The sequence below is a fragment of the Musa acuminata genome, chromosome BXJ1-10 (genome assembly GCF_036884655.1).
Source record: "Musa acuminata AAA Group cultivar baxijiao chromosome BXJ1-10, Cavendish_Baxijiao_AAA, whole genome shotgun sequence".
Classification (NCBI taxonomy): domain Eukaryota; kingdom Viridiplantae; phylum Streptophyta; class Magnoliopsida; order Zingiberales; family Musaceae; genus Musa; species Musa acuminata.
Window position 1 is genome coordinate 16,501,114 of NC_088336.1, and position 12,681 is coordinate 16,513,794.

The 12,681-nt window shown below is 38.3% G+C and overlaps 1 protein-coding gene across 1 annotated transcript; it reads left to right on the forward strand.

The window, feature by feature from the left end:
- Positions 1 to 582: 582 nt before the first annotated feature.
- LOC135595240 (uncharacterized) lies at positions 583 to 12,360 on the forward strand. The gene is made up of 5 exons (XM_065085890.1): positions 583 to 715; positions 867 to 948; positions 8,294 to 8,892; positions 10,828 to 11,003; positions 11,493 to 12,360. Exons 2-5 carry the CDS (start codon positions 927 to 929, stop codon positions 11,977 to 11,979), a joined length of 1,284 nt encoding a protein of 427 aa, XP_064941962.1. The 5' UTR covers positions 583 to 715; positions 867 to 926; the 3' UTR covers positions 11,980 to 12,360.
- Positions 12,361 to 12,681: the final 321 nt, after the last annotated feature.

The window sequence follows — 12,681 nt, forward strand, 5'->3', positions numbered from 1 at the left end:
CCTAGCTTTCATTAGTTTTGTGGGCTTTGGGCTTTTATGGGTAACCTTTATCAGTTCATTATGAGATGAGATCCGAGATAAACATTAGCTAAAACTTTGGGTGGGTCAACGTCGGGTCAACGTCTAACCCCACAAGCTCCTCACAGATTGCGTGGCGATGCACGGCTCGGCTCACCTAATCCCCGTGTCGAACCTTTTAATGCGACGACTTCCGATGCCTCTCAAGTGCTAGGCCCCGCTCCCCGTCATTGGACCGCACCTGGTGGCCCTCCTGGTTTGGCCCGTCACTTCTTACTCGAGGTGGGATCGGCAACAATTATCGTCCCTTTGTGCGGACACCTTTCTCTTAATTGTCCACTTTTCGACCGTTCGATTTGCCAGTTTCCGATCAACCAGGCCACTTTCAAGAAAGCATTTGCAGAGCAGATCAGAAGAACAGGTCAGTCGCGTCGGCCCCACCAGTTCCCTGTTCCAATAAGCGTACTGTTGCTGCTACTATTCGGACGGCAAACAACTTTTGTCGGTCATAACTCTCTGCCACGTACAGAATATCCTGTTGCTATTGGCGTCCGCTGTGTTGTATGGAACGGTGGATCTCGAAAAGGTTTCCCCGCAGTCGGCACCGGTCTCATCTTTTAGCGGGGCAGCGAGGCATGCTGTGGCGAGAGGCCGCTCGCTCGCCTCTCTCATCTTCCCTCGCTTCCCTCGCTTACATGTAAGAACGGCAAATCTGAGCCGAGAGAGATCCGGTTTTTTTTCTTCTGTTCTTCTTGATCGAATCAAGGGCTGGTTTGTTCGATTTAAGATGACGTTGTTCCGTTTATCCTGGTGGATTTTGATTTTGTTTCGATCGTGGTGGGTTTTAGGTCGATGATGGGGAGCAGAATCTGACAGTGACCTGGAGGAACATAGCGTCCTCGGGGATTATGATTCATCGGCCAGCCGAAGGTAGGATATTCTCATTGTCAGATCTTCGAATATTCGTTTGCTTTTCCGGTGAAAGATCGTATCTTTTATGGGTTAGTGATCGGTCTTTGGGAGTTGTAATGTAGGGGCGGTGAGTAGTATGAACGATTTGATTTGTTTTAGATATGGGCTCTTGAATTGGAAGATTCTTCTGTTTGCTATCACCAATTTTTTTCTTGTTTTCTTGTAGCAGATGTATCAAAAACAATTCTTTCAGAGAGTAATGTGAAGATCAATTTTTTTTTGTCCTTTTTTGTTTATAGTTCGTTAAATAGCTGTGGTTGATTTTTAGAATTATTTGGGTTGTCATTCTTGTTAGAATTTTGTTAAATTCATATATACTTGCTTGTTTGTCTTTTTTTTTCTTGTGATATGATCTCTTGAAGAAATTAGCAATTCGATAGTATATTTCCTGAAGAGTGGAATGGGCTTTGCACTAGAATACATGTATTCGTTTGCCAATGTGCTTGGAGTTAGTTTTTAAGTTTTTTTTTTTTTGGCAGACGAGTGGTACGTGAGGCAATTGAACTTTATTTGATGAAAACTTGCTCTGTTTTATATATTGTGCGTCTACTAGAACTGTATAGCATACAACTGGCACATGAAGCACCTAGTACTAGACCACTCAGGTTTAGGCTAACATTGGATTTATAGGGAAGAACACTCAGCTATATATTGTGCCTTGAGCAGAACTTTATCAATAGATTTGATAGGAGAAATGACGTAGAACAGAGTAGGAAAGTAGAGAGAGAGAGGGGAAGAGAAACAAAGAAAAGTGTGAGATAAGAGAGGAGAGTAACAGACTAGAGAAATATAATTTTTTTCATTCAAATCTGAAAAATGCTTGATCCATTGACAAGCTCCACTATTTATAGGCATTTTGAAACCTTGATACAATTAATGAAGATAATGATTTTCAAGAGTAATCTCCTAGGGAATTAGTATACTTATTAGAAATCCAAAATATGACTTTTAGGATATCTAAATAGTAAATAAGTGCACTTAATACAAAGTGAGTTCCTAGAAAGACCAAAAGACTTGACAATGATCACGCCACTGAGTATCCAAAGTAATCCAAGTGGTATCAAAAGTTGGATGATCATGCCACTTGGCAAAAAAATGTTGAGTAATGCTAGTAATAGATGTGACAAGGTGGTAATGAAGAATGGCCTCTACGTCATCCCCATGTTGTGAGAGAATCGGTGCTTTGGGAGGGTTGTCACATGTAGGAACACCGGTCGTAGATAGAGAATGAGGCTCAAAAGTACCATGATATGGAGTTAAATCATCCACATTGAAAATTGGACTAATATTTAAATTGGAAGGCAAATCGAGCATATATGCATTAGGTCTCGATTTTTGGATAATGGGAAAACGACCAATGGCTCGGGAATGCAACTTTTTGAATGAATTTTTAAGGAACTCTCAAGGCAAACGCAAACCAAGAGATAATCACCAACTTGACTCTTGGCTTCTACAACGTGTATTAGTAGCAAGTTTGTAACTTTCGTTACTTATAACAATTTTATGTCGAATCTCAACATGCAAATCATAAATATGTGAAGTGAAGGAGTAGGCTGGTTCTAAGGCATGATAGTAGTGGAAAGGGTGCAAAGCCAATGGGTGTACGAGGAGTATAGTCAAGGGCAGTTTGAAATAGGCTTTTTTGGGTAGAGCAACCGATTGAGTTATTGTATGCAAATTCTGCAATGGGTAAGGTTAAGTCCCACTTTTTGAGTTTCTCCTCAACTGAACATCTAAGAATATTTCCTAAAGAACGATTAACAATCTCAGTTTGACCATCAATTTCAGGATGTAAAGCTAAAGGGACCTTCAATGTTGTACTAAATAGTTTCTATAAAGTTTTTTCAAAAGTAGCTAACAAATTTCATATCCTTATCAAACACCATGGTTAAGGGCAAGCAATATAATTTAATCACTTTTTGAAAAAACAATTTAGCAATGTGTGAGGCATCGTTGGTCTTGGGATAAAGTGGCCTATTTTTGAAAATTGATCAACAACAGCAAGAATAGAGTTATGGCCACGGGTTGTTTTGGGAAGTCCAAGGGCAACATCTAAACTCACATCTTATCATGGTGAATGTGGAATGGGTAATGGGGTGTATAGACCAGTACTGTGCTTGCGAGTTTTGGCAATTTGATAAGTGTGAACCGCGACACCACTCGAGCAATATCTTGCTTTAAGGAAGGCTAGTAAAATATATTCTCGACTAATGTAATGGCCTTGTGTCGGCCTAAGTGATTTGCTAATCCACCCACGTGCATTTCCCAAACAAGAAAGTCTCGAAGAGAGGATCGGGGAACACAAAATCTAATAGATCGAGAAAGGTAACCATCCTTAAGAATGAAGTCCGTATATTTACAACCGTTTCCATCTTGGACTTCTCGATATATGTGAGTAAAGTCTGGACATTAGGTATACTCTTCTTTTCATCATTCGAATATTGTGACCTTGACACTCATTGTAACACCTCCGATTAGTCCCACATCAGAAGTGGGCAAGATTAAGATTGGCTTATTAGGGTCTAATGAATATATTACTATCAACTTCAGCCTAAGCATTTTGGCCAATGGTTTAGACTAAACGAAGTTGATAGGCCAGTTAGCCCATCAGGCTCGGGTCGTGATAGTCATGGTAGATAGGATTATAGAAATTCTACTAAGGGCATCAATAGCTTTGTTTTGAGTGCCAAAATAATGCATAATTACAAAGATTTAGGATCCAATAAGTGGAGTCCCTTAGTTGTTGGGGCTTGTTGAGGAGACTTGAGAGTTCTTGATTTGTCTTTTTCTGACAAATTTGTCGATCGTAAGATGATGTTTTTGCCTTTGTATGGAAAGACATAAGTGTTTTCTTTTTTATGATTGGTAACATCAAGGTCATACAACCAAGGCCGACCTAAAAGAATGTGGGCAATATCTATTATTAGGACATCACAGTAAATCTCATCTTGGTAATCATCCATTTTGATTGGTACTAGGCATCTCTCGGTCACGGGTAGAGTGGTTTTGTCAACCTAGGCTGCTTTAAATGAGGTTGGATGTGACTCTACCTTAATGTTTAGTCTCTTGATAGTAGATTTAAGATACGTTCATAGTTCTACCCCTATCAATAACCAATTTGTAAGTTCTTTCCCTGCTTCGGATAAGAGTATGGTAGATACTTATCCTCTTCCATTCATTGGAATCACTAATAGTAGAGAGAATAATGCAGACAATATTAACATGGGCATCTTTAATTTTTAGTTCATGTTCGTCTTCTGAGTAGGCTTCTGGTTCAACTATTTGATCTACTTCCTTGATTTGATCCTTTGGTTCTTGTTTTAAGGTAAAAGTACGTTGAGGACAACGAGAGGCAACGTGACCTCTATTATGACAATAATGATACTGGACTGAAGACGAACTAGTTTGAGAATCAATAGTTGAACAAGCTAGACGATTCATAGTTGGGCTAGGATTGTTGAGAGACTGGGAAGATGCTCGACGAATTAGATAAAGTTTAATGTACTTCTTAATCTCAAGGGCTTATCGAGAAGCTTTCTCCACAGTGTCGAGAAAACTAAGGGAGATTTCCCGTTGGATGTTAAACCTCACTATGTTGGTTTAGGGATTCATTAGGATTGGTTTGGTTTTCACCTCATCGAGTCATGATAATGCTATCGAAAATTACCCTTTGTTAATGAGGCTGTTAATTATTACAATGCACAAGATAGAAATGCAATGTTTCAAATGGTTCTCACTTTTTTTCCTCACTTTTTGTTTTGCTTTTTTGGACAACTTTCAATGGTTCAAATTTTAGTGGTACTGTAGTTGTAGCTAAAGGGGGGAGAGAGGGTGATAAATAGAAAAAAAGAGAAGGTGCAAGGATCTTTGAGTGTTGATCGTAGCTTTTGCTGTTAGTTGGAACCTAATGGGGTACAGGGTTGGTTTCTTGATGTGCTCTGATACCAAACTGATGTAGAACAAAGTAGGGAAGCGGAGAAAAAGAGAGGGAAGAGAAAGAAATAAAGAGAGGAGAGTAGGAGATTAAAGAAGGTGCAATTCTTTTCATTCAAATCTGAAAAATGCTTGATCGATTGATAAACTTCACTATTTATAGGGTTTTAGGAGCTGTGGTATAATTAATGAAGACAATGATTTCCAAGAGCAATCTCCTAGGGAATTGATGTGCTTTTTAGGAATCTAAAATGTGACTTCTAGGATATTTAATATAAGAGCGCACTTAATACAAAAGGAGTCCCTTGAAAGATCAAGACTTTTTTTTTAAATTTTCAACACAATGTTTAGAATTTCTAGACCAACTAATTGATAACTTTTTGTTGATTTTTTTTCCTACAATAATTTTTTTTGAAATTCTTTGTAAAGCTAGATGACTCTCCATCAAGAAGGTTTTGATATTATTCTCCTATATAGAAAAACTAAAAAACAAATTAATGTCCAAAATTGAAGTTAACCAGAGAGACTAGAGGTGGACTCCTGTACAATAATACTTCAATGGTCTAGTATTTTACTCCTGTACAAATTCATGTAGATTATTTAAGGTAACCTGAGAAACAAATTCCTGTTGGCAAGGACCAGTTACACATGATATTTGCTGGTAATTTATTTGGATCATTATTTTACCAACATAATCATGGCCTGTGTGGAAGCTTTAAAGGCATCACTGAATAAGTTGGAAGAAGCCACTGATTCTATTGTGACCATGTTATGTAAGAACTCAAAATTTTGAACTAAAATACATTGAAACATACAAATATCACCATATTCTTAACCCTCTTGATCGACTCATCATACCCCTCCATCTAGTTTGCTGGGCTCTTGATACTTGATGAACTTGCAAAGGTGGATCTAAGTGCTAGGTTGGAGGTATCAAACTTTACACCGAACAAGATTAGTAGATTATTTCAAATTAAACACAACCTCAAAGGTTTTTGTAATGGTTTCATGACGATGGATCAATAACACTATGAGACATAGACATCATTGGCCATGCAATATCACTATTCATGGCAGATATGATTGGTAAGTATTTAACCACACTCCATTCATTTCTTTTTAACTATAATCATCTTATTTGTTATTCAAGAAAATTTACTCAAAATTTTATAGCCTAGTGACCATATATGATTTAGTGATTTAAAAAGTGATAGGCGCCAAGGTCCAAAAACGTCCGAGATGCTAGGCGCTTGCCTGAGCGAAGCGAGACGCTAAAATATAAAAATATATAATATAATTAATAAATATAATTATTTGAATAAAAATACTATTAAATTAAGAAAATCGGATACAAGCACAATGTCACATTAATAAAAAGTCTCAAAAATCAAAACAATAAAATTTTACATCAAATCTATTGAGTTGCTCTGTACACTTGTCGTTTATTCTGAAACCTAACAATAATTTTAAATAAATAAAAATTAATAGTATTAAAATCAAAATAATATATTATTAATGTAATAAATAAAAATACTATTATTAGTATATACTTAGCAGTATATTGTTAATATACTGTTAACAGTATAGTGAGAAGAGTGTGAGAAGACCGAGGCTGCTGAGGCAACGACAGCGGTATCTGGAGCGGGAGCGGGAGCGGTGAGCGGCGATGGCAGCGGGAGCGGCGAGCAACAGCGGGAGTGGGAGCTGCGAGCGGTAGCGAGAGCGACGAAAGCAGCGGCGAGCGACGACAGCAGCAGCGATTGTGGCAGCGGCGAGCAGTCGGTGAGCGGCGATTGTGGCAGTGGCGAGCAACGACAGCGGAGAAGAAATCTTGGCGGCAAAATCGCGAGTGTTAGGGTTGGGGAAGTCGGGGAAATCGCGAGAGGGAGCCTAATATCAGTGATTTAGTTGGTTCGATCGAACCAACTAAAGCATCGGAGACCAACCAAACCTAAAAATCTGGTTTGGTCACTTGGTTTAACCTCGCTCGAAACGCCCGGCGCCTGGGCTCAGGCGAGTGTCCAAGAGACACCTCTTTGAAGTGCGTCGCTTGGAAATGAAGCGAGGCGCTCGGGCCTCGCCTTGCCTTGCCCGAGTGCCTAGATAAGCGCCCGAGCGCCTATTGTAATCACTGATATGATTTGTTTAAAATTAGATTAGATGATTTCCATCAAGGCTTATATTCTCAACCTTCAAATGCTTATAAAATAACAAGCCATTCTTGATGGCATATGTAATGTGAATATGCTTTTGGTTAAAGGGAGATGTCAAGAAGTGTTAGCTTTAAATTGATCCAGAATTACATTCTTTCTGGTGGTGCTAGAATAGCCCACCTGAGGTCAGGCAGATGAGTGAAATCTGTAGCATCCAAGTGCTTTTGACTCTCAAATGGGGCTAATGTCAACTTCAAGATAAGGGTTAGAATCTAATCTTATGCATGACCAGGATCACATAAGCCTATGCAGACAAAGATGCTCATCACTCCTGCAAGTAAGTGGAAAACTCATTTATCTCAACCAGAAAGATGAACGAGGACGAACATATACAATGATGAGAAATCATGCTATTGTATCATCTTTATCCTCTTTTCATGTCTTGGCACATATTAAAAAACTGAAAGAAACCTCTGAAGCTGTCTGAAGATTGTCCCAACATGACAAAAATTAATCAGCTTCTGCTGTGATCTACCAGAGCTTGTGTAATGGACTGTAATAGGAATCTGAGACAATTTCTGTTTGTTATTTGCTAAAACTGGAATGTGTTATGGTGGGAATGATCTCTGTTTCAACTCAAGAACATGGGTATGTTAGGTCACAGCAGCCCAATAAGTAAACGTGAAATGAGAAACAATTACGTATATGAAGGGTCAATGGTATTATGGTGACTCCAGTGAGAGTAAGGATGATTTCACATTAAGAGAATACCAACATGACTTGACCAGTTGCAATGGAGAAAATAAATGGCCCTTGGATTGTATGAGGATTGAACTAGATGGAAGGGAGGATCTGCGTAGCTGCCCAATGGTTGTTTCTTGTTATCATCATTAATCTCATTCCAGCTTCATCTTGTTTTCCAAGAAGCTAATCCTAGTTGTGCATTTATTTTCTTCTGATGTGATGGAAGTTTGTACCAATATGTGATTTGTTGCATGTTCTGCAATCTTAAAGACCATGTGCAATTGTTATCCTATAATATTGTTTGCTATATTGCACTGAAGATTTTGACCTCATCTTTAGGAGCTTGCAAAGCAGCCTTTCTCTTTTGTAATTTTTTTAGACAAGCTATGGTTGAGCTTTATCAGTTCCTGTTTAGTTGATTTTTCTTTTGTATGCAACTTCTGCCTTTGCTTATGTTCTTTCCTTGGATGCAGACAAAATGCTAGGAAACTCCGAGGCATCCCAAGGATGCCCCAAAGTTACCTCTTACTCTAACTCTCAGGAAAGTGGGGATGTTGTTCAACAGATTTCTGTGCCAAAAAATGCACCTGTTCATGATCCTATAAAAGCAAATAACTCGATGATCTGGGAGCGTAATGCAGTACTAAATCAAGGTTATAGTGGACCTTTCTACAGACAAGAACCATATGCTCTGCCATATCTCCATACTGATTTTGTAATGCGGCAGCAAGTCCAACTGAATGCCTTTGATAGCAATCTTTATCCTATAAACTATTATTCATTTCCTGTTGGAAACAGATTTAGTTATATGTCACCAGTCAACATGTTTTCACAATCGCACCCACAAAAATATCAAATTCAAGAATTCCAGTACTTTGTAGTTATTGACTTCGAGGCCACATGTGACAAAGACAAGAATCCACATCCACAAGAGATCATTGAGTTCCCATCCGTGTTAGTCAACAGTGCAACTGGTCAACTAGAAGCTGTTTTTCAGACATATGTGCGGCCTGCATATCACCAACATCTTAGTGATTTCTGCAAGGAGCTCACTGGGATCCAGCAAATTCAGGTCATCACACATTTCAACCCCTACCCTCTTCCTTAGTTTTGTTTTTTCTTTCTTCTTGTGTTCCTTAACATAGGGCTACACATTGAAAGTCTTGACTATTCTATTCAGTTGTATACATACATGCATATATGGAAAACCATTTCTATGAAATGCTATTCAGTAGTGTGATTGTTGGTTGCACTGTTTTTTGACAAAGAGAAAGCAAAAATGTGCAGGAATGCTACTTGTGGAATCAAACCTTTGGATTGGAGTCATCAAGGCCAACAAAATAGTGCTTCTTTGTATATTTCAGAATTTAATGCAATGTTGTAAAAGCCTAAAAGGAATAGATAATTTCTTTCTAGGCATAGTTTAATTTGAAAAAAAAACAGTAATAAGGTAAAGCATTAATTTGCACAGCGCGCTAAAATGGCTTAATTGCTGACTTCACCAAATGTGAAATCATTGTTCTGTCTTTCAAAACTAAGGGTATTTGTAGGTTATAAGGCTATAACTAATTTGTAACCATTTGCCAGTAGTCTTTTTCTTTCTTCAGGCTAGAGTTTGTCAATTTTCTTACAGTATGTCTTTTGTGAAGAGGTCTAAAGTTGTTGAGCTGTAATTTTGTCATGGATGATTAAATGAATTCGTTGTCTAGAATTTTCTTTAATTTCTTTGGCCCTAAATTTTTTCTCTCCATAGAGAATCAAATTTGAGGGTGAGTCTTAGTGTAACAAGAAGATTGTTTCTTTATGACCTGAGTGACAGTTTTTGCAGCTGACAAAGTCTTAGTTTGCGGTGATCTGACAAAGTCTTAGTTTCCTTGGTTTCCCATGCTGTAGAAACTTGGTTCCTTTGATTCCTTGGGTTGCAGAAGGAATGGTTGGTAAATTAGCTTTGGTGTGTGCATGAGATTTATAGAAGAAAGGGTTTTGCTTTGTAATGCGTCTTTTATAAAATCTTGCTGCCTTATCTCATTACCACTCAACTGGAGTTGCCTTCTAATAATAACTCATCAAATGAACCTTGAACTTGTTGATGTGTTGTAACATGGTCAAAGTACTGTATTGGTGTTCACATCTGATTCTATATCTCAATTTATTTGAGTACTACGACTTATGAGATAGCAGGAAGGGGGTGTTGGGAATTGGTGCAAAAGACTTGTTGGAATGCTAAAATGGAATTTTCCTTGGAAAAGAAAAAAATGACGGTCACGCATCATCTACCATTGCCGGGTGATCTATGTGAAGGATAAGTTGAGCTATAGCCAATGATTGGACTAGATACATCTAGGAAATTTTTATTCAATGGTTCATTTTTCCACCTTTACGAGGGCAACCTGCTTTCTATCCGGCTTAACCTTTTTAAATATGCTGTTATGGTTTAATTTGTACATCAATCCAGTTTGCACGTATATCAAAAACCTTGTCAGAATTGTCCTTGCTCTCCATTGGCATTGATTTGATAAGTTGAATTAAGATTCTTGGTTTAGCAAGATCCAGAACTCTATGGAATAATCTTGACACCTTGGTCTGTTGGCAAAGCATGATCGGCACCGACTACCAACTAGTAGTGAGTCCCAAATGTGGCTTTTCTTTCATCTATAACTGGTTCAATATATGAAGAATAGATACCATCGAGTGCATTCTGATGTCTGTGGTTATGACAATTCTTTCTTTGGTTATATAATTTTAATGTTTAATTTATTCTCCTGGTCTGTATTGCTTATCGTGTATGATGGGCCTAATTTGTCATAATTCATGGTCCAAAGATCACTATGTTAATGTCCAAAAGTAGCTTTTGTTTTACTATTTTCAAATGCAAGTCGTTTGCAGACCATTAATAAAATGAACTTTGAGGGCAAAGTGCTACTTGAAATCATATTTCCAATTAATGAGGTTGCTTAATAGTACATTGATATGAAGGTATTTAACTTCTCCTTTTATGAACTTCCAGGTAGACAGAGGTGTTCTTCTAAGTGAAGCTCTGTTGATGCATGATAAATGGTTAGAAAAGAGAGGAATCAAGCATAACAGCTTTGTTGTAGTGACATGGTCTAACTGGGATTGTCGTGTTATGTTAGAATCTGAATGCAGATTTAAAAAGATTAGGAAGCCTCCCTATTTTAACAGGTAACCTTTTTCATGCCTTTCAACGGTTCACAAAATGTTCTTTATAGGTGGAACACGACACTTCCTGGCAATTAATTGTGTTTCATTTGTGACCAATACTTGTGCTAGACTGAAATTAAATTTTGTTCATCAAGAACATTTTGTGCTACCATGATTCTGCTGGCAGAACTTCTACTACAAACTTGTCAGCCTCCCCTTTCTGTCAAAATTAATTAGACTTCAGTTCCTTGATCCAAGGATGTTGCTCTTGGTTCTACACAGACAGAAGTAAGAAATGATGCCAGTTGACCTTTTGATATCCTAGTTGTCATCATTGTATTTAGTTGACAACCCAGACGTAGGAGATTTGTAGTCTTGTTTTAAGAGTTACTTGATAAATCTGTTTTGAACAAGCTCATAATGTCTTTATTTCATGTCTTAATTCACTGGTTAATGAAGATATCTCTGTCAACATATTCTGAGTTCAATTTGCTTTTCATAATTGGGCAGGTGGATCAACTTAAAGGTTCCATTCCAGGAAATGTTTCAAGGTGTCCGCTGCAATCTCAAGGAAGCCATCCAGCTTGCTGGATTGACATGGGAGGGTCGTGCACATTGTGGCCTTGATGATGCCCGTAACACCGCCCGCCTCCTTGTTCATCTGATGGATATGGGCTTCAAGTTCTCTATTACTGATTCCTTAACTTCGCAAGCTGTGGAGTTTCCCATAAAATACGAGCCATTCCGTGATCTTTTGTTGGACCAAAACCACTACATCTCAAAGTCCAAAGAACTGGTCGGTGCTCCTGTCCAGTTTCATCCCTTTGTGGACCCCAATGGAAAGGAGAGGCAAACCTGTTGCTACTGTGGGGTGTTGAGCAGCAAGTGTGTCGTCCGCAAGCCTGGACCAACCCAAGGCAGATGCTTCTTTGGGTGTGGCAATTGGACTGCTGCAAGGTATGCGGTCTGTAGCTACTTTGCATGGGCATCTCCTTGATGCTGGGCATCTCTTCGAAAGGTTGATGCTTACAAGAATCATCCCTGCCCAAGAAGCTGCGTGATAGAATTCTCTAACTCAATGAAGCAATTAGGTAACGAAGTTTTCTCCACGTTGGCATATATATATATATATATATATATATATAGCTAGAACTGTGTCTTCATGACAAGTCTTTAGGTAGTATCTGACCTGTGACACTGACTTCTTTTTAGTAGATGATAATGGGGATTAGATGCTGCTTAAGATATTTAACTCTTAATAATCAACATTGTGGACCATTTCATTCCTTTCTTTGCTTAAATGTTGTGTCAGTGTTTGCTTGGTGCATTGTAATTGTTGTTTTACCTCAAAATCAAGAAGGCTTCATGTATGACTTAATGTCATTGTGCAAAAATCTCCCTCTATGCCTTGTGTTGATGTTAAGTTCTTAGCCAACTTACATTTAGGTAAAATTGGGAAATAGAGAGAAGGAACTCAAAAGTTCTTGGGTTGGTCAGAGAAGTTGCTTGATTCAGACATGTTACTCGTGCCTGTGGTTTTATATGGTATGATAAGCTTGAATAATCTCTTTTTTTCAACTGTATTTTCTGATCTTAAGTTCCTGCTCTGATTGCAGAAAGAACCAAACTCATATGCATCTGAACTTTATCATCACTTTTGGAATTGATTGAAAAGAAATTAAAGGGGTTCCAAAATGGA

Excerpts from the sequence above, each read along its gene's own strand:
- LOC135595240 (XM_065085890.1), top strand. The coding sequence starts at position 927 with ATGATTCATCGGCCAGCCGAAG. Across the intron at positions 949-8,293 it reads GATTCATCGGCCAGCCGAAG|ACAAAATGCTAGGAAACTCC; the intron begins GTAGGATATTCT and ends CCTTGGATGCAG. Across the intron at positions 11,004-11,492 it reads AAGCCTCCCTATTTTAACAG|GTGGATCAACTTAAAGGTTC; the intron begins GTAACCTTTTTC and ends ATAATTGGGCAG.